We start from the raw sequence: 20,696 nt of genomic DNA on the forward strand, positions 1-20,696 counted from the left end.
TCAGCCGACAAACATGATCAGGACGGGCGGTATCCTCAAAGCCAGCAGGCTGAGAACAGTAGACTGTCTCTAAAAGCGGCCCATGAAGAAAAGCATTCTTCACATTCAACTGATGAATCGGCCAATGACAAGAGAGAGCTAGGGATAGCACTATACGGATGGTGGCTGGTTTGACGACAGGACCGAAAGTCTTAGAAAAATCAATTCCAGGTCGCTGAGTGAACCCGCGAAGCTCCCATCACGTTTTGTAGCGCTCCAGAGAACCGTCGGCATGAAACTTGTGCTTAAAGACCCACTTGCCAGTAAAAACATTGGCCCAAGCAGGACGTGGTATAAGATCCCACGTGTGATTGGCCAGCAGCGCGTCAAACTCCTCCTGCATGGCCTGGTGTCAATTGGGATCAGTGAGAGCACCTCAGTAAGTGCGAGGCACTGGTGACAGCTTGGAGGAATGAAAAAGTTTTGGCAGATGGAATCCCAACTTCTCACGCGTCATCATGGGGTGCTGATTGGCGACGGGACGCACGGGAACCGCACCGTGAGGAAGAACGGCCGGAGCAGGAGGCTGCGTGGGGGAGAACCATGGGCACTTGCCTGACTAGTCGGAGTGCTCGCCCGACCGATCGGAGAGCTCGCTGGCGCGGTCGGGGCGCTCGTCTGACCGAGCGGAGTGGTTGCCGGTGCCGTCAGGGCGCTAAGACGACCGATCTTGGAGAGGTTGCAGGTGCGGTCGGGGCGGTCGCCCTACCGAGCGGAGCAGTCAGGGCGCTCACCCAACTGATCGAGCGCACGCTGGTGCAATCGGGACGCTCGCCCAACCGAGCGGGGCGGTTGCCGGTGTGGTCGGGGCGCTTGCCCGACTGAGTGGGGCGGTCGCCGGTGTAGTCGGGGCGCTCAACTGACCGATCGGAGAGCTCGCTGGTGCGGTCGGGGCACTCGCCCGACCGATCGGTGAGGTCGAAGGTGCGCCGGGTGAGTGTCCTGCAGGCAACAGAGACAGTGCCGAGCCAATAGGGGGCGGCACCACATCAGAAGGTTCCAACAAAAAATCAAAGTCCTCATTAGCTGGTGGCGGTTGCTGCCGAGAAAAGGGAAAGGTAGTCTCATCAAACACGACATGGTGAGAGATGATGACCCGGTTGGACGAGAGATCAAGGCAGCGGTATCCCTTTTGATGAGCAGAATAGCCAAGGAAAACACACAGGGTGGAGCGAGGAGCGAGTTTGTGTGGCGCAGTAGCGGAAAGATTTGGATAGCAATTGCAACCAAAAATCCGAAGATGGTCATAAGACGGCGAGACACGAAACAGACCCATGTGTGGTGTGGTGGAGCTAAGGGTTTTTGTGAGTAGAATGTTCAATAAATGTGTAGCAGTGTGCAGAGACTCAACCCAATAGGAGGGAGGCATACTAGCCTAAAAGAGAAGGGAGTGAAGGGAGTGGACAACATTGTTGACGCTTCGAATCATGTGCTCGGTCCGGCCATTCTGGGGCGATGTATAGGGGCAGAACATGCAAAGACAAACCCCGTGCATGAGGAAGAAGATGCGTGTGCTGGAGTTATCGAACTCGCGACTGTTGTCGCACTAAACGGCCTTCACAGTGGTGCCAAACTGAGTACGCACAGAGGAGAAGAAGTTAGGCAGAGTCGCAAAGGTGTCAGATTTGAGACGTAAAGGGAACATCCACAAATACTGAGAACATTAATCAAGAATGAGCAAATAATATTTATAACAAGATACACTGGGAATAGGAGACGTCCACAAATCACAGTGAATAAGATCGAAATTACTAGACGCTCTAGAAGCAAATGATTGAAAAGGGAGGCGAGTGTGTCGCCCTAGCTGACACGCATGATAGATGGTATGAATGTCCTTATTACAAAAAGGAATGACCGAAGCGACTTTGGACAAAACTTCATGGCCGGGATGTCCGAGACGACGATGCCACACAGAGGAAGTGGAAGGCGGAAGCGAGAGCATGGGCAGCAGGAAACCACAGGGGATAGAGTAGCCCAGAGCTATTGCACCGAACGATTAGCCTCCGAGATGCCAGATCCTTCACAGAGCAGCTAGTAGGATCAAATTCAATAGAACAATTGTTATCAAAAGTAAACTGGCAAACAGAAATAAGGTTCTTAATAAGTTTATGTGAAACTAGAACATTGTTAAGGGACAGGGAACCCAGAAAGTGAGCTACGCCAGTAGCCATGACAGGAAGCAAGGAACCGTCACCGACAACAATTGATGAAGGAAAGTGATACCGCGGATGAGAAAAATGTGAAAGAGTACCAGCGTCTGAAGTCATGTGTGAGGTGGCACTTGAATCAAGATACCAGTCGGTTGCTTGCGGCTGGTTGAGGGTCATGGTGCTGAACGTCGAGGTGAGAAACTGCTGATCCCAGGAGGAGGGCAGGCCCGTCATGGGATTGTAGAACCCCGGGGGCACCTGTGGCGCTTGCTGCCCTAGGTAGGGTGCCTACTGCCCCATAAGGGGGGCCTGAAGGCTCTGGAGCTGCACCTGCTGCTGTTGAGCGTACAACGCCTGCTACTAGGCGAGGAGGGCCTGCTGCGCCTGCTGCTGAAACACCGATGTGGGCGCGACTGGACGGGAAGGAACGGCGGCCTGTTGCCGAGGGCCCGAGTACACCTGAATTGTACCGGACCAGGGTTCCAGAAGGAGGGACAGGGACCGACGGACTCCTGGGTGGTGCCAGGAGCAGGGGCCTGGGCATCGGCGGCAAGGGCCTTGCTGCCGTTGCCACTGCCCTGCCGTTCCTGACCCCCACGCCAGCCCCTGTCCCGCTTCTGCTTGGAGGAGGGGCCCCCCTTGCCGCCCCCGGAGCCGAAACGCCCGATAGACTGGTGGGGAGGCGCAGAGGGGCAAGAGGAGGAGCCAATGTTGACGCCGGTGAGCAGCGCCGTGGACGGAGTCGAGGAAGAAGGCGCCATCATGAGCTCCTCAAGAAGAAGATCATCGCAGGCCTCCAGGAAGGAGCGAAGAGGACGAGAGCACCGGATGTCGCGGCCCATGGTGGCGAACTTCTCGTTGAGCCCGCGGATGATGTTGAGGATGAGGGTACGGTCGAAGACTTGCTCACCGAGATCACCGAGGGCATCCGCCATGCTCTTGAAGCGGCAACAGTAGTCCGTAATGGACAAGTCACCCTGGACGAAGGTCCGGAACTTGGCGTCAAGGTAGAGGGCCCGCGTCTCCCGGTTGCTGAGAAACTACGTCTCAATGGCGAGCCAGGTGGCGCGAGCGATGGCGCTGTGCTCGCCGCGATCCATGACGACGTCGATGAGGTCGGTGGCAATGGTGCCGTAGAGCCAAGACTGGACGACACAGTCCATCCGGCCCCAATCAGGAGAGGCCAGGGTGGGAAAGTCACGGAGAATGTGATCCTGCAGCGAATACTTGCCGACAGTGAGAAACTGCTCACGCCACCGTGAGTAGTTGTCAGCGGCAATGTCGAGGACAATAGGGATGAGGCTCCGAATGTTCTGCACGGCGTCGGCCTGGGCGTGCAGGTTGAGGACGACGGTGGCTTCATGGAGCATCATGGCCTGGTGAGCGTCGAGCGCCTGGTCGGAGAGGTCGGCGCTAGCGTCCTCCTCGTCGGAGTCAAGCGGGGCGCCCTTGCGCTTCTAGGCGGCGCGCACCAGGGCCTCACGATGACGGGCGTCGATAGCGTTGCGCTCCTGCGCGGCAGCGGCGGCCTCAGTCTTAGCCGTGACGGCGCGGGCTTCCTTGCGGGCAGCACGGCGCTGAGCAGCGGCGGCAGCGATAGCATCAGCCGCATGCGTGGCGGCCTCGACGGTGGCGGCGTCAGCCACGGCGGTGGAGGACACGGGCGGTAGGGTGGTGGCCATGGAGGGCAGTGGCGGTGGAGAGCCGGTGCGTGAGCAGCGCCGCAGTCGGGTGCGCTAAGTGCAGCGCCGACGGTCGGGCGCGTTGGGAGTGGCGTCGGTGGCACACTAGGATGCGGAAGGTAAGGAGTCGGGAATAACCCGGACTCGTGATACCATGAAAGCAATAGGGATTGCGTGGAATAATAGATTGATTAGGGTATACAACATGTACAAATATATATGCAGCCCTTAGTGAAGTTTATAGAAACACAACCGACCAAGGGATAAGACTGTCCATCCTAGTCCATCTAGGGCAGGGCAGGGAGCTGGCCTGGGCCTGGCGCACAGCCAGGGCCCATGTACACGCACGGCACATACAACACATACACATCTTCTAACAATCATGGAAATTTTGATAATAGTTGATGGTCCATAAAGTTTGCATCCTACAAATGCTAAATCTATGATTTATGCACATTCAACTTCTTTTTAAAATTATTTTTCAGTAATTTCGACTCTTGGAATGTGTGTGCAATACTGATTGGGTTCATCAAAACTGAAAATTTGTGGCGCGAATGGTTTATCAATGTCACAATTTCCTTTTGGATAACTTTCAGGTCATGTGCAAGTTGAAGCAATAAAACAAATTAGTAGAGAGATATTATACAAATAAATATTGATCGTATATTTTATTATCAACCTAGTTAACAAACATCTCGGACTTGGAATCAATATAACGTCAGTGCTTCACACTATCAAGAAGTATTCACAAGAGAATTGACGCTGCAACCTAGCTAGGCTATGGCTTTTAACCACGCCGCAGTTTGTTCTATTTTTTATGAATGAAATGGCTTAATTAATCGTTTCTAGTTAGGATTGTTGTTGTCTAATGGTCATTTGCACATGAATGTGCGAAGCCAAAATAAGGACTAGCAGTGCGAGGATATTGTATGAATAATACTCTTGTAGATAGAATAATGATCAGTAGCGGGAGGGGCGATCCGCAGCGGGAGGCACCGGCTTGAAGGAAGGTAGAACGAGGGAGGGTGGATCCGTGGCTGTAAACGTCGCTGGCGCCTAGATCCTATCCATGCTATCGAGCTGGAGCTGAGGGAGAAGCGATGCTAGCTAAAGGGTCAAACCATCAAGCCAGGGTCGGATGGAGTTGGAGTTAGAGCAGCACTTGGCCCGCAGCTGATTTGAACCGCGACCAAACAGGGCTCAAATTTACCAGCCATCACCGACTTTGAATTAATTATTAACGACAAAGGACAAAAGAAATATGCATCCGTCGGTCACTTCACAACAACCCTCAGCAATAGCTCTATCTCAAAACAAATGGGCTTCGCGACCACAGAAGAAGTCAGGCAAAACATTTCCATGTGTGAATGATACTCTTGTCGATAGAGTAATGACCAGTTTCAAGAGCTTTCGTATTACCTCATGAGCCAGTTTATAAAATGAATTTGCAGATCTTTTGGGGAGGAAATGTTTCTTCCTATTTATTTATACTGTGCTTGTTTTTACTAAATGTGTATATCGTTAATGTCACTACCAGAAAATGTGACAGCTTCAAGTCATTCTGAATGAGTTCTTCTGCCCATTAAAAACAATAAGTTTCCATACAGGCAATATTTTTTTATACGTGTTTCGCCAGGATAATTACAAGCGGTTTGTATTTTTTTGTTAAGGCCTGTTCAGATTTAAGTAGATGACCGGTCTCTCTCCGCTCGGTTAAATCATCCCATACACTGTTGACATATGCTTGTTTTATTGCTGAAAAGTTCCTTTCTTCGCCTGTCCTGATCGATCGAGATCTCACCTTGTTTTATTACGGAAAAGTTCTCTGGTGATCGAATTTGTGTGTGTCGCCCCTTCCTCCTCCTAGATCCTGATGTGGACAAGTCAATCCCAAGAGTTAATGGCCAATGGAAAGCCCAATAATTTGGACTTTCCCATTGATTTAGCTCCACGGCAATTAGCGACGACGACACCACGTTCGTGCGGGTACCAAGAAATTAGTGGAACGTCCCGTCCACTTGTATCAGTTTTATTTGCCTTTTCAGCTGGTGTTGAAGTCAATTCCAGCAATGTCATCGGACGCACACTCGTCCCTCCTTGCAAGCAAACCATGTGATTATGAGAAATGAGACGGTAACACATCAATCCATTCTATTTCTCCAGCGTTCTCCCTCCCATCTAGGATGATCTTCTTTTTAATATAATTGGCAGCTCTCCTGGCGGTTCGTTTCAAAAAAAAATCTATTTCTCCAACCAAATAACAAGTATGATTTTCATTATCTTCATAACAATGAGGCATGAGTTCATCGCACTAAGATTTATGGACCATTCCATTTTAGATAAGTGATTCTTTGAACCAGCCGACCGAGAAGCACATGCATCTTATTATTAGCACAGCCGCACAGGCATGTTTCAACATGAGGGGAATAATGATTATAAGAAAAAGTTATTCCATCTTATTAGCACAACCACCCAGGCATGTTTCAACATGACGGGAATAACAATTATAAGGAAAAAAACATTAGGAAAAAAATAAAAGATGCTACACTGCAATGCAAAGAGAGGCGTGCATGGTGGTAGGGCCCTCACCCTGGGCAGTGGACGGTCGTCCAAGCATGTGCATCAGAGATTCAGAGCAGGGGTCCGGCCGGCCGGGCGTGGTGTACGTCCAGAAGACCCATGTTCTGTCATTTCGACAGGACACTTTTGATCCCCCATCTCTCTCTTCTTCTCTCTCCTAGTTTTTTTTTTTAAAAAAAACATGCATCATCATATGATGATATGAATCTTGGGGCAGAGCACGCACATTAATTGCATATATACATGTGATGGCAGATTGGCATGCATGAGCATGAGCCGCTGCTCGCCGGCCGCATGCAATTGCAAGTCGCCAAATTGGATGAGTGGTGGATGAACGGCGGGGCCGGCGGTGGGCCGGCCACTCTACGCCGACGACAAGGCGCGCCATGTGCTGTGTCGCGCCCACTCTATCTATCCGTTATGATGCATGATGGAGATGCAAGCTAGCATGGCCTCCTGCGCCTGTGTATATATATATACACATAGCTGGTAGAAGAAAAGCTACAGTGATTTACATTAAGGGCATCCGTCCACCACGCACCGCCGGTTCTAGATCTAACGTCCAGGGCTAGCTCGTTGCTACAGTAGTCCCCCACTCCTGCAAAATCCTGCACCTTTAATTTGCCTTTGAATCCTACGGACCATTCACTCCTGCAAAATCACTGCAGCATGGTGACTTTATAGCTGCCATATTATATTGCAGAGGGGATCCGGTTCCCACGTCCTTGCACTGCATGTTTGCATGCCTGCGGTTGCATTATTGCCACCAATTAATCTGGATGTATAGCTTCAGTGCCGGTCTCGAACCCCTTTAGTATCGGTTGTGCAACCGGTACTGCTGTATCAGTACTAAGAGGTCCTTTAGTACCGGGTCAAATAACCAGTACTAAAGGGTATTAAAAAATTTAAAAAAATCTGCTGCCGGAGCCTCGGCCGCACCCTGCCGCCGTCCGCCCGAGCACCGGAGCCCCGGGCGCACAGCACTTGAGCCCCAACCGCACAGCACCTAAGCCCCGCACCGAAGAGAGAAAGCCGCCCTTTCAACTCGTCACCGCCGGCCGCCCTTCCTCCTCGTCACCGCCGGCCCCCTTCCTCCTCGTCATCGAGCCTGGTCTCGGCCCTCGTCCCCACTGTCTCGCCTCCCCCACGACTCCCTGCCAACCTCTTCGCCCAGCCGACCACCCTTGCCACGTGCTCTGCTGGCCCCCTCGCGCCGCCGGCCGCCCTCGTCCAGAGAGAGAGAAAGCGAGAGAGGTGAGGCCACGCACCTCGTCCTGCCGCGCCGCCACCCCTTAGATCCCGCTACCCCCGCCGCGCCTCCACGCTCTCCCACCGCGTCGGCCTGCAGATCCCGCTGCTCCACGCGTCATCGCCCGCCACTCCGCCTCTGCTCGCCCCCACCGTCGTGCTGTCGTCTCACCTCGCCCCGCCGCCACTCCTCACCAGCGTCGCACTGAGGGGCGCGTGGAGGGGGGAGGGGAGGGACGTGCCTGGAAGAATGGGAAGAGGAGAGAAGGGAGGGGCGAGGCCGCCATGAGGGGAGAAGGGAGAGAGTAGGGCCGTTTGGGAGAGAGAGGGAGGCGTGCAGATAAGACGGTGAGGAGCGGAAATGTGTGGTGGACTTCAATCCAGTGAAGTCCAAATTAGTACCGGGTGGAGGCTCCACCCGGTACTAAAGGTTGCACATTAGTACCGGGTGAAGCCTCCACCCGGTACTAAAGGGTTCACGGGGACCTCGTCAAGGACTAGTTGTTAGGCCCGGTACTGATGTGGCATCAGTACCGGATCAAAATGCAACCGGTACTGAGCCTCGGGATGAATGCTCAGTTTCCGGTAGTGATATGAGTTCACTAGGAATTTTCACTTGAGCATAGTTAAAATTATATGTGTATGGTCAAACTTTTGTGCGCATTTGCAAGCGGAAAATGCGCTAGATTTTATTTCTATGTTCCTTTTTGTGGCTCTAGTACATATTCCCGGTGCGTTCTTTAAATATACCAGTGAGGAAATATGAATTTCCCTACGCGTGCCTGAAAAAACCATCAGGAAAATGGGTCACGCATAGGAAAATTCCGGTTTCCAATAGTGAGTACATGAAATGTATTTCTATAGAGGTAGCATATGTGGCCAAAAAATTATTTGGTCGTCTTGAGAGTAGTGTAAGTAAGTTCAGTATGAACTTCCATATAATGCATATGTTTCTTGGTTTTAAGAAATTGTATTTATTTCTCCCTTTTGTATGTATTTTAATTATAGCCCATTTTTTATCCAATCCATTCACGAATTAAAAGAACAGCAAGATAGGTGAGGGGTAAGGAGTTAGACTTAAATACTTTGCTTATTGACATACCTCGCCAATGTGTAATACTTTGCTTATTGACGCGAAGTTTTCTAAACGTAAGACTCAAATTATTCTTTGAAATACATCATTGGAGATATCTCTCTATCATGTGTAATATATAGTACGATACACATTAAACAATATAATGTGTGTTTTGAAAAAAATGTAGTCGATTTTGTATAAAGATACGTCTAATTTGTTCCGTATCAATTTCATAAAACATCATGCATATATTAGATGAATAGACGACGTTACGTGAATCAAGGAATTCATTGGTAAATATTCGCCGAAATTGTGCCAAATAATGTTCCAAAGCTGGAAATGCATGTTGAGTGTAGTGTTGTTTGAATTTGCTGCAAATTAAATGACTATGTCTGCGCGCATTGCTGCAGTGCATTCGAGGTAAGCAGCAGAACAGTTTCCCCCACATAATTCTTGCACAAACTAACCGAAACAACAACGCTAGCGACAGGTTAAGGATTTCAAAAATTTCTACATTCTACAGCAGTAGCTCGTCCATTTTCACCGCACGCGCCACCAGCGCCACAACTCCCCCCCCCCCCCCCCCCCCCCCAACCGACAGAGAATATACACCTTTGGTCCGGACAGGCGCACAGGGTATACTGTAGCTCTAGGACTTGTGCATCCATCTAGCTCATTCATTCATTCAGACCACGATACGAGTGAACTGGACGCAGCTCGCAATCAATTTCAGGGTACACCGCCTGTCGCCGGAGGAAGCGGTGGCGACAGCGACCGCGACGACGCGACGGGGAAGAGGCGTCGTTCAGCTGCTAGCTCAGCGTGATTCTTCTTTTCTCTCGATCCGGCCGGCCGTTAGCCACCAGGCAGCAGAGGCATGCGGCCAGCTGCACGCTAGGGCACTAGTCTTGTCAATTAACCCTTTAATTTCAGCTGATCCCGGCCCTGTCACCTGGCCGATCTTTAATACACACGGTGTGGTCATGCATCGATCAATCCACTGTCGTTGTTGGTGTGCTTACATGTTTGCATGAGTTACATACATGTGCTAGATCTTAGATGTGCAATCATGATGTCGTTGTCGTCTAAGATATACTGTAAAGATTACTTCCTCCGTCCCAAATTTAGATCATTTTAGTATTTTTATGTTCAAAGATTTTACTATACGTTATACATGAAACTAGAAATGCCAAGATGACCTACAATTTGGAAGGGATGGAGTACAGAAGTGGAATAAAGCAAGAATGGATGGGTGGAAGGAGACTCCTACATACTCTTATGTGCATCATTTTTTCTCGATTAATTGTGTAGCGATTGTAACGTAATTAACGTCGTTCAGGAGTAGGATAACTACTTGGACAACCAAAGCAAGCCACGCTTGTTGGAGTTGGGAATATAATGTTGTCATGCTATATATGCAAGCCCTACAGCTACATACTATACCTGAACTGAAGTACTGACGAACATGCAGATGCTGGCAGTGAAAGCTTTCAGAATCTTCCGTATCTGGAATGCCTCCAGGCCGTTTGCCCAAAAGCTGGCCGGAATGCTTCATCTCCGGCAGATGCGGCTACTGTAGGAGCAGCTCCAGCGTGTAGTGTCCATTACATGCATGTTGCAAGTGTACCTCCATGAGCGAAAGCAAAAGTAGTGTGCCGTGTGCGTACATGGGCGAGCACATGGCTCGGAGGTTTGATGCTAGGCTATGGGTGTACTCCTGCATTCTTCTTCCTGTACCCTGCCCAAAATTTGATGCTCCGTATACAGTGCTATACGCTTGCATGCGTTGCATGCCTGCGTGCCTAAACTCTGGGCGCCTAAGGCCCTAAACTATTAATTGACAACTTTTCAGTTTAGCTAGCTCAATCTGAAAAGTTGTTTAGTTAAATCGAACTAACAAGGTGGATCATGGATGCCCACGGATGACTGCATGCCCACCCTTAGATGAAATCAGTGTTTTAATTAAATAGCGAGCTACAGCGAGTGCCACCTCGTGACAACGTCGTACGAAACAATTGACGACTATAACGGTTGATGCAGAGCTCTCCGCTAAATACTGTAGCCCGCCATTTAAAACACATGTTCAATTGAAAACCCTTAAGTCCGATGAGAGGGTATACCGACCCTCAACCACCTCATTATAAAATTAGCCCTCCTAGCGATCCTTGCTGGTCCCAGTCGAGGCGGGGGCATCAGCAACCAAGCTTTCGTCGTTGCCAATCTAGCAATACTAACGGGGCTACAATATTTTCATAACATGGATAACAGGATCTCATGAAACGACTGATTTATGCATTAGAGGTGACTAATGCTCATATATTGATTATACTTTCTTACCATATTACCCGATTGAATGAGTCTTGCACACGCAAAAAAAAAACACTTGTTTTTGCCCCTCATGTTCTTAATATTCATTATATTTGTGTAGCCATCCATATAGCATAATATTTCCTTTCCCTTGTCAGTTTGGTCTTTGGGCCACATAAATGTTGGACCTAAATCAGTGTCTTGGGTTGCTTTTGTCAACAGTACATGCTGGTAATTTAGAAGCGGGTACTGGGGAATTTTGTATTATTTTATTTCTTTGATAATGACAAATACAGGTAATTTAGAAGTAGATATTTATGGTAAGTTACGCTTTCTAAAAACAATTTACATCAAGTGGCTATTATTATCAACAACTAGTCCATCAGCCGTGATCCTACGCGGAAAGCATAATTCTTAGATATCCATGTATACATAAACATGGGGCCGTCCGACGAACAAGCCCTGCTGCCTAACTGGTTGGCAGAGCTCAATGCATGCAAGTAGCTCCCCCTGGGTTCAAGTTGAGAGGAATAAGCATGAGAATTCAGTAATTAAGAGGAATATTAACCCATCCTATGCAAGTTGAATTGAGGATCGGTAATTAATTAAACTCGGAGATGAACACACCTCTGCATATTACACACCTTGCTACTTGAATGCCTCAGACGACATCTCTCCATCCAGATGTTTAATTCCACAACCTACTTTCTTCCCTAGTACACTACCTTTCGGTTGTTCGCTGCCTGCCTCTCAAAAGAACAAAAAAAAAAGATTATTAGGTTGAATTGGAAAGCAGCAGTTGCTCGTAGATACGGAACACTCACTTCGCATTGGAGGAGTACTACGAGAGAATTCACATGAGAATGAGGCTACAGATAGCTCTGCAAACCTATAGATTAGCTTGGAGTCGTTGTCACCACTCGCCAGCAATCAGTCCCGGCCGGCAGAGAACCAGATGCCCAGGTAGCAGCATATCTAGCTTTTGCCGTGGAGACTCACCGCGCTCGATCAGTCTAGCGGCTAGCTAGATTTGCGTGGGCCTCAACACCCACAGCCCGTGGATGGTGGATCGCATCGGATCGGATGCATCGATCCTACGGCATCATCTCTCCATCGATGGATCGTCCCCTCCTGACGAGCACCATCAATCAATCGCCTGATGGATGGGACTGCAGGAAGCTACCAAAGCACCCGGCCGGCCGGCCGGCCAATACAATGTGCGCCGCAGCTTGCGTGCGTGCGTGCTTGCGTAGCCCTGCAAGCGCTAGCAATTGCTTTAATTTCTGCTCGCCACGCCAAGACGCGAACGCAACAGGCCCGGACGGCACCCTTTCCCTTTTCGGTTTGTTGGCCACGGGACCGGCCGTGGCGCCGGCGGCCGGCGGCCTCGCTCCGGTTCGAGCTGAAACGGCGACGCGACACGGATGCGCCGGCGACGGCTTGATCACAGTGAGGGCGACGGCTTGATCGAGCACTGGCCACCAAAGGATCGCCGTCGGAGCTATACGTGCTGCGGTGGCGGAGGAGGACCGGCCGGCCGGAGCGACCGGACTGGACGGGAGCAGGACGTACGTACGATGGAGACGGACGGTGGTGGAATAGATTGAGAGTTCGAGACGATGCTGCTCAGCAGCTGGCTGCTGTGCCTTGGCTAGTTGCCTTTTGCCTTTGTGTGCGCTTCCTCCGATCCGATCCCCTCATCCGTCGCGTCGGCAGCTTTCAGCTTTCAACGACGCGCGCATTAGCGACCCCTCCGCTGTACTCCTGTCGGCGGTCGCCTTCACTGATCATCGAGAAACGATGGCCCTCCGGCCCGGGCCCCGCCAAGATCCACCAAATGCCTGGGCCGGTCGGGTCACAACAAAAACAACAATAAACAAGAGTCAGAAGACATTCTCGATTGGGCCACCATTGGTTGCGAAGGCCCCCAACACAAAAAACCACCAAACCCCGCTCCCGGAACCACCATTAGCATGGCCCAACATCCTGGACTAGGCCGGGCCCGGAATCCTTACAGTTTTGGCCCAAGTGTACACGACAGGTCACTTTTCTTTCACTTTCAATGGACTCGTGCGCAAATCGGCTTGACAATTTTGACAAACTCTCGGACGTCATCCAGATTAAAATTTGACGGTACAAGAGCATCTCTCTAGTGGAACTAACCTATTTGAGCTATAGTAGATTTCTGGTTGCCTCTAGGTACAACGCGCCAATGCGTCATTCATTCGTCATCGACAGCGCAAGCGATGAGAGTACAACAAACAAAACGAGCACATGCATGAGGAAGCGAGATTCTTTTACGGCCAAGTTGCCTCGCGAGCGCATACGCCGCGTCTACAGACTCCATCCATTTAAACAATGCAGAGTCTTTCTTTTTTTTGGCTGGAGACCTCTTCCAAAAAGAAACGTTTTCTAGTTCTCTTCTAGCGGCGCACGCCAGCTCACTACCATCACTTGTCTAGTAATCAATGGGATCCTTGCGTTGAGAACAACTACTCCCCTAAGATTAGAGGGAGTGTATGTATCACAAGATCCAAACTCCAAAACTCATCATATTTCAATCCTAGCTTTACTGGTCAGGATTTTATAATGCAATTTTGGGTCAAAATTTAATCTATATAAGACCGGCATAGGTCAAGTTGCGCTTTAAGAAAAACCAAGAAGACAAGTCGTCCCTCTACTGAAGAAACATTCACATTTTGAAAAACACACCACCCGAAACAATCAAATTAGATTAGCAATCACGTTTGAATGTCATAGTTCTAAAGAAATACGGTTCCCCTCGGCTTTTAAATAAATAGAAAATATTTAGGAAAGGCTAGTTAGTTCCTAGATGTCGTGCATTTAAAATCGATAAGCATAAAACGGAATAGTTTAATTTAATATAAAAAAAGTTACCAAAATGATTTTAAGTTAGTTATACTACGATTTAAAAAAAACGATCGAAATGTATCGTATATCCTTTCAAAATCGAAGTATTTTGATCTTTCTCCAAAGCTAAAAAGAAAAATTGTAGCGCAACCGCCTCCTTCCCCTCGCTCGCCGTCGGCCGCTCTCCTCCCCGGCGCTTCGATTTTGCGGCTTGATGTCCGTGCTCTCTGTGCGGACCAACTGGCCTCGCCCAAGGAGCGGGAGGATGTGCGGCGGCGGCCGGGAGGGGCATCAGGGGTGGCGGCGGGCGGATGTGCGGCACCAGGAATTCGGGACGGATTCGGGCTGCGGCGCGGCTCGGGACTGCAACTGGAGCAGTGTGCGAATGCGCCCCAGAGTCGGAGAGAAGCTACGAGTGGAGGGAGAAGGGCATGTTCTTCGTTTCAATGGTGCTCAAGGAGTCCAGGTGAAGGAAAGGAAGGGTAAAATCCTTCTGAGCCCATTTCTGAAGTGTAGAACTTTCATGTAATTTGCCCTGTAAAAATTGCACGGAGTTAGTACCTAATTCTTACAGATAAAATTCTGCTGCATCTGCACCAATGAACAGTAACAAGTGCATTATTGAATCTTATCTCATATGTCCTGGTGCAATGATCTTGCCCCCACTGGATTAATAGCGAATGATGGCTAGTTGACTGGCAGCCTGTCTTAAAGAAAAATGAGCTACAGTTCTGTGGATTCTGTGTGGGATTAAACAGCACTATTTAACTCCAAATTTGCTTGCTTGCTTGTAGGTTGTTCAGTTCAAATATCAAGTGGATTTGACATTGGCTCTTCTCCTTTTATTTAAGCTGCAAGTGTACCATTCTTTTCTCCTCGATGTGTACAAATGTTTGGAGGTGGTTGCGTGTATGCTACTGAAAACATCAAAACTGTAGTCGCGTGTACGCTGCTGAGGACATGAAAAACAAATGTGGATCCGTATATAACTCTGTCAAAAGAACATCTATTATATCCATTAATAGTTGAATCTGTCATAAGTCCTTTGCGTGTTCGAAAAAAGAAGTGTGCTGAACCTTCTCAGATATTTCAGTTAACTCCTATTCAGCAATCAGCTAAGGCAGGTGTTTTCCGCCTCGTTTAACAATCTGCTGCATTTTTTGGCATATCAAGATCTATAGTTTCAGGCTTTCTCTGCTCCTATTAAAATAGAGGTCTGACTTTTGATGGCAGCAGTTGCTCCTCGACATGTATATATGGACACTCGCATGCTTCTTGACAATGCAACAAAAGCAGGCCTTTCTTCGCTAGTTATGAAGAGGCACCTCTTCTGAGTATTGTTCTGCAGGTTTCTTTTATATGCTATCTATAATTCTATATCTTGTGACCAATTGTGTTTTCTCTTTTATAAGCACAAGCACAAATAGCTGATCATACTATCACTGACAGGACAGTGTTGTGTGACTAACAATGCCGCGAGCCGTTTCCGACGGAGGTGAGAACCTCAACGGCGCTGACATCGGTGGCAGCCGGGCGTCATCACACTGTGTGGACAGCACTGGCTACAGGGTCAGCTTCCCGCCGAAGAAGAGCCTCCTCCAGGAGTTCTCTGGCTCAGTGAAGGCCTTGTTCTTCGCCGGAGATGATCCGCTGCGGCAGTACAAGGAGCAACCAAGCTGGTCCAAGAGGGTCTGGCTCAGCCTGCAGAATGTGTTCCCGGTGCTCGAGTGGGGCAGGCACTACACCTTCGGAAAGTTCAGGGGGGATTTCGTAGCTGGCCTCACCATAGCCAGCCTCTGCATACCTCAGGTACTATACTCAGTGAACTACTCCATCCGTAGGTGCTTACTTTTTTAGAATGCTTGCATCAGCAGCATGTACACAGTTCACTGGTTTATATCATTTGGCCTAAACAAAGTTTAAAATTTTATTTTATTTTTAAACTAGGATATCGGCTACTCGAAGCTTGCTCATCTACCGCCAGAGATTGGGTTGTGTAAGTGCATCAAATTAATCTGTTTTTGTCTGTGGCTTCTGGCTTCATCCTGTGTGCTGCTTAGCATCACAGCAACTGAAGTACTGAACTGAACCGAGATGCCCCTTTTTTGCCCGACAGACGGTAGCTTCGTTCCGCCATTGATATACCCTTTGTTGGGCACCTCCAGAGATTTGGCCATGGGTCCTATGGCTGTCGTGTCGCTGATGCTCGGCAGTCTACTGCAGAAGGAGATCGATCCCAAGATGCACCCACTAGAGTATAAACGTCTAGCGTTCACTGCGACATTCTTCGCAGGGGTTACTCAGGCTGCGCTCGGGTTCTTCAGGTTATGTATCTTCTGCTTGACCGATCAACAGTTTACATGTTATAATTCTATATGGCTGAACCCTTGTACTACAGGTTAGGGTTCATCATAGAGTACTTGTCTCATGCTGCCATCATCGGATTCATGGGAGGTGCTGCCATCATCATCGCTCTTCAGCAGCTGAAAGGGTTCCTTGGCATAAAAAATTTCACTAACAACACCGACATAGTCTCGGTCATGAAATCAATATTCAAGAGTGCTCACCATGGGGTAAGTTTGTAAAGTGCTGCACCTTAATCTCGGATGTTTTGCTTCTTGTTATTCCAAAGAGCGACAGGAGTATTTGAGAGAACTTGCACATGGTTGTTGTAAAAACAGTGGAACTGGCAGACCATATTGATCGCTGCATCATTCCTTGGATTTCTTATGGTCACCAAATATATTGTAAGATAAACAACATATACTGTACATTTCCAGAGTTTCACCTTGGTTATCCTTACAACTTATGATGATCACACTGTTCTTTTGGGGTAACTAATTAGGGAAAGAAAAAGAAGAAGCTCTTCTGGATGTCCGCAACTGCACCGCTCATTTCAGTGATTGTATCAACCTTCTTTGTGTACATCACTCGTGCAGACAAGCATGGGGTCGCAGTTGTAAGAGCCATTCTTGACTACTTGCAAGTTGCAACCTAGCTTCTCCGTTAGAGAAGACAAACAAAAACTGGAAAGTTGCTAATGAAGCTTACTTATCACTGATTGCAGGTTAAAAACATAGAGAAAGGCATCAATCCACCTTCGGCTAGCCTCATATACTTCAGCGGCCCGTTCATGCTGAAAGGATTCAAAATTGGAGTAGTAGTTGGATTGATAGCCCTAACGGTAAAACAAAATTCATTTAATTTCAAATCAGTACGCACATGGGAAAAAATGTGTCTAGGTTATCTAGAAATGTGCTGAAACTTATGCAAGCTTTTAACAGGAGGCGATTGCAGTTGGAAGAACATTTGCTGGCATGAAGGACTACAAACTAGATGGGAACAAGGAAATGATGGCTCTGGGAACCATGAACGTGGTAGGTTCGTTGACTTCGTGCTACATAGCCACAGGTAACTACTATTTCAGTTTAAAACAATCATATAGCATATACAGTTGTCTACATTCTTTCTGACAAAAACCTTTCACCATAGGCGGTTTCGCACGATCAGCGGTCAACTGCATGGCTGGCTGCAAAACTGCAGCATCCAATATTGTTATGTCAATGGTAGTACTGCTTACACTGTTGTTTCTCACTCCGTTGTTCAAGTACACTCCCAATGCCATCCTCTCTTCCATCATCATATCGGCAGTGCTTGGCCTAATTGACTACAAGGCAGCATACCATATCTGGAAGGTTGATAAGTTGGACTTTTTGGCATGTTTGGGAGCCTTTTTAGGAGTTGTTTTTTCATCGGTGGATTATGGTCTTCTAATTGCGGTATGGATTGATTCTAATCATTTCCTTTCTGTGAACTACAATTGAACTCCTCATAGATTTGAACATGGGCTCATGATTGTTTAAATTCTTGTCGGATAGATTGCAATCTCAATTGCCAAGATACTACTCCAAGCAACACGACCAAGAACTGCCTTGCTTGGTAACCTTCCAAGAACTACCGTATATAGGAACATTGAACAATACCCAGATGTTACCACAGTGCCAGGGGTGGTAATTGTTCAAGTGGATTCAGCTATCTACTTCACCAACTCCAACTATGTTAAAGAAAGGTAATTCGAAGAAGTTCTATGTTCACTGGTAGAAATAGTATTTTCATTGTATACTTCTTTTATACCACATATTATGAACTATGCCTTCGAATTACTCAAATAATTTCAGTTGATGTGTGCATTTGAAAAAAGGAACAAGCAACACACTAATATTAGCACGAGTTCTCACCTCTCGGATGAACCTTAGTATATATCTAGTTAATTATGTAAGATTTGGAAATTGTTTCTTTATTTGAAAAAAAAAATCAGGGGTGTTGACGTAACTATCGGAATCAAATACGGAAAGTCAGCTCATGCTAGCATTTATAATTACAATCTCTTCCATGATATGATTACTGCACGTTCAAGCAATTTATTATTAGTTAATTTCTAGAATGTGTTAGGTGCATTATTGCATCATGTCTAGTATTCTAATAGCGCTAGCATGTCCTTTTTCTCAAATTAGCTACAAGAAAACAATGCATGCTTCATTTTTTATATCCAATTTTCAGAATCTTGAGGTTGCTGGAAGAGGAGGAAGAACGACAACGTCAACAAAACTGTCCCCAAATTGAGTTTCTGATTGTTGAGCTATCTCGTAAGAACAAAGTGGACTAGTTCTCTGTAAAAATTACTGCAGATGGTTTTTAAGTTGAATTTCAGCTTATTGGTTCACGGTGCTGATGCGTTACTCTTCAACAGCGGTGGTTGACATCGACACTAGCGGAATCCACGCCTTGGAGGAGCTGTGCAGAGCGCTCGTAAAGTGCAAAATTCAGGTGAACATTAAAACTGGTGCTAGCATTCTGGAATCACGACCAACCAATCATCCTACTGCCAGGAAACCCTTCACTAAGCGAAAATCCTTTTGCCTGTTGCTTACAGCTGGTCCTTGCCAACCCTGGGCCAGCAGTAATTCAGAAGCTGCGCTCAGCCAAATTCATAGAACTCATCGGCGAAGACAAGATGTGCCTGACGGTTGGAGATGCAGTGAAGAGATTCGCTCCAAAGGCGGTGGATGGCGTCTGAAGAAGATGCCCAAGTCATCTATGTGGAGCACAGACAGGTTGGATTTCCGCGTCTATCAGTGGCTCGGTGTGTGTTGCATTGCAAGCACTTTGGTTTGACGGAGGAGGGATGCTTGGTGATTTGACGTATCACCATTCACCTGTTCATCACCCACCATAACAGAAAAGGAGTGCTTTGGTAGTTTTGTGATAAATAAATAATTAAAAAAACACCTATCATCATTAGTTTTGTAAAAAATATGCGAATTGATGTACAGTACAGTGTCATCTTCGTCTCTCTGTTCAAGATGAGCAATCTTCATATCTGAAAACTGAAATGCTCGTTCTGTAACCTGTTGGGCTGATTTGCTCACTCGTCCTAACATGTTCATCGGCCCAACAAAGATTGTGGGCCTAAACGACAACTCACTCGGTAATTGGAGTCCATTTCGCTGGCCCTTGGGCTACTATACGCATCAGCAGAATCAAGGACAATTCTCTCTCCTTTCTTTTTTCGAACAAATAGGACAATTGTATTCAAGTGTTCCTCGCGGAAAAGGAATTGCATTTAATGTAAGCACGCCTTTTACGTGCATATATACTACTCCCTTTTTGGCCTTTTGCACTGCTAGATCGTTACCCTTGAAGACATTTGATCTCCATAGAAAATCAATAGACAATAAGATGAAGAAACCGTGACGTGTCATAGATTCCGCGGCACGAGGTGCGTTCTGCAACCTTTTCGCGCTTGTGGCATCGGGCTCTTGTGCTTGTCCTAATCCGATAAAACCGGGCACTTTAGAAATGTTTGGTGGTAGTATAACGAATGGATTCTCTTTTTTGCCACCGAATAAAGAAAATGTTTCTCCTTTTTTTTTATTACCTCAATGTCAACCCAACCATATTTGCAACAGCAAAAAAAAATTGCCTACGCACACACAGCTACGCACTGCATGATCTGTCAAGCTTAAGGGTGTTTGTTGCTTAGAACCTCCTAAAATTCCTATCACATCAAATGTTTGATACTAATTAGGAGAAATACATAGATTAAATATAAAACTAATTGCACAGATGGACACTAATTTGCGAGACGAATCTATTAAGACTAATTAGTTCATGATTTGATAATATGATGCTACAGTAAACATGTGCTAATGATGAATTAATTAGGCTTAATAGATTCGTCTCATGAATTAGCCTCCATCTATGTAATTAGTTATAATTAAGTTATATTTAGTCCTCCTAATTAACATCCAAATATTCGATGTGACATAAATTTTAATCCGAACCAAAGAACAGGAACACTCCCTTACATTGAATGGCACGAAAACAAGGTGCCACTACTTCACATCACACATTCACACAGGTGGCTCGCATTGCAGCTCGCAAGGCTAGGCTAGAGGTCACTCATTGTAACACGGGCCGGGCGGCGGCGTTATCTTAAAGCAGAGTTTTTGCCATGTCAAAAGCTAATGACAGTAGCCACTCACTCTGCTAGGGGTCTCTCGTCACCTGCGTGCCTAGCCCTTGAGCGTGCCAGCCACTAGTCGCTAGTGGAAGCAAGGGTTTGTGCCGGCCGTGTCCACATGTTGGCGCGGTCGAGTCGCTGCCGAACATGATGGCCCAGGCCGGCTTGAGTCACCAGCCATGACGAGGTCTGATGTGATTCTACGATGATATATGGGCCGG

The 20,696-nt window shown here is 47.6% G+C and overlaps 1 protein-coding gene and 1 pseudogene across 5 annotated transcripts; one reads left to right on the forward strand and one right to left on the reverse strand.

The window, feature by feature from the left end:
• Window positions 1-3,871, reverse strand: LOC140221080 (uncharacterized; annotated as a pseudogene).
• A 10,201-nt stretch (window positions 3,872-14,072) lies between these two features.
• On the forward strand, window positions 14,073-19,359 carry LOC117840999 (sulfate transporter 1.2). 5 transcript variants are annotated; one of them, XM_072290910.1, is made up of 16 exons: window positions 14,073-14,434; window positions 14,747-15,072; window positions 15,189-15,300; window positions 15,402-15,761; window positions 15,900-15,948; window positions 16,069-16,276; window positions 16,351-16,525; window positions 16,634-16,699; window positions 16,798-16,911; window positions 17,020-17,136; window positions 17,237-17,363; window positions 17,445-17,731; window positions 17,831-18,021; window positions 18,513-18,598; window positions 18,703-18,779; window positions 18,886-19,359. In XM_072290910.1, the coding sequence occupies exons 4-16, from the start codon at window positions 15,423-15,425 to the stop codon at window positions 19,027-19,029; spliced, it is 1,980 nt and encodes a 659-aa protein (XP_072147011.1). In that variant the 5' UTR covers window positions 14,073-14,434; window positions 14,747-15,072; window positions 15,189-15,300; window positions 15,402-15,422; the 3' UTR covers window positions 19,030-19,359. The 5 variants fall into 5 exon arrangements, with proteins under 5 accessions (XP_072147011.1, XP_072147012.1, XP_034577449.1 ...); XM_072290911.1 differs by having other exon boundaries at window positions 15,407-15,761; XM_034721558.2 differs by having other exon boundaries at window positions 14,747-15,300.
• Window positions 19,360-20,696: the final 1,337 nt, after the last annotated feature.

The sequence above is a fragment of the Setaria viridis genome, chromosome 9, assembly GCF_005286985.2.
Source record: "Setaria viridis chromosome 9, Setaria_viridis_v4.0, whole genome shotgun sequence".
NCBI classification, from domain to species: domain Eukaryota; kingdom Viridiplantae; phylum Streptophyta; class Magnoliopsida; order Poales; family Poaceae; genus Setaria; species Setaria viridis.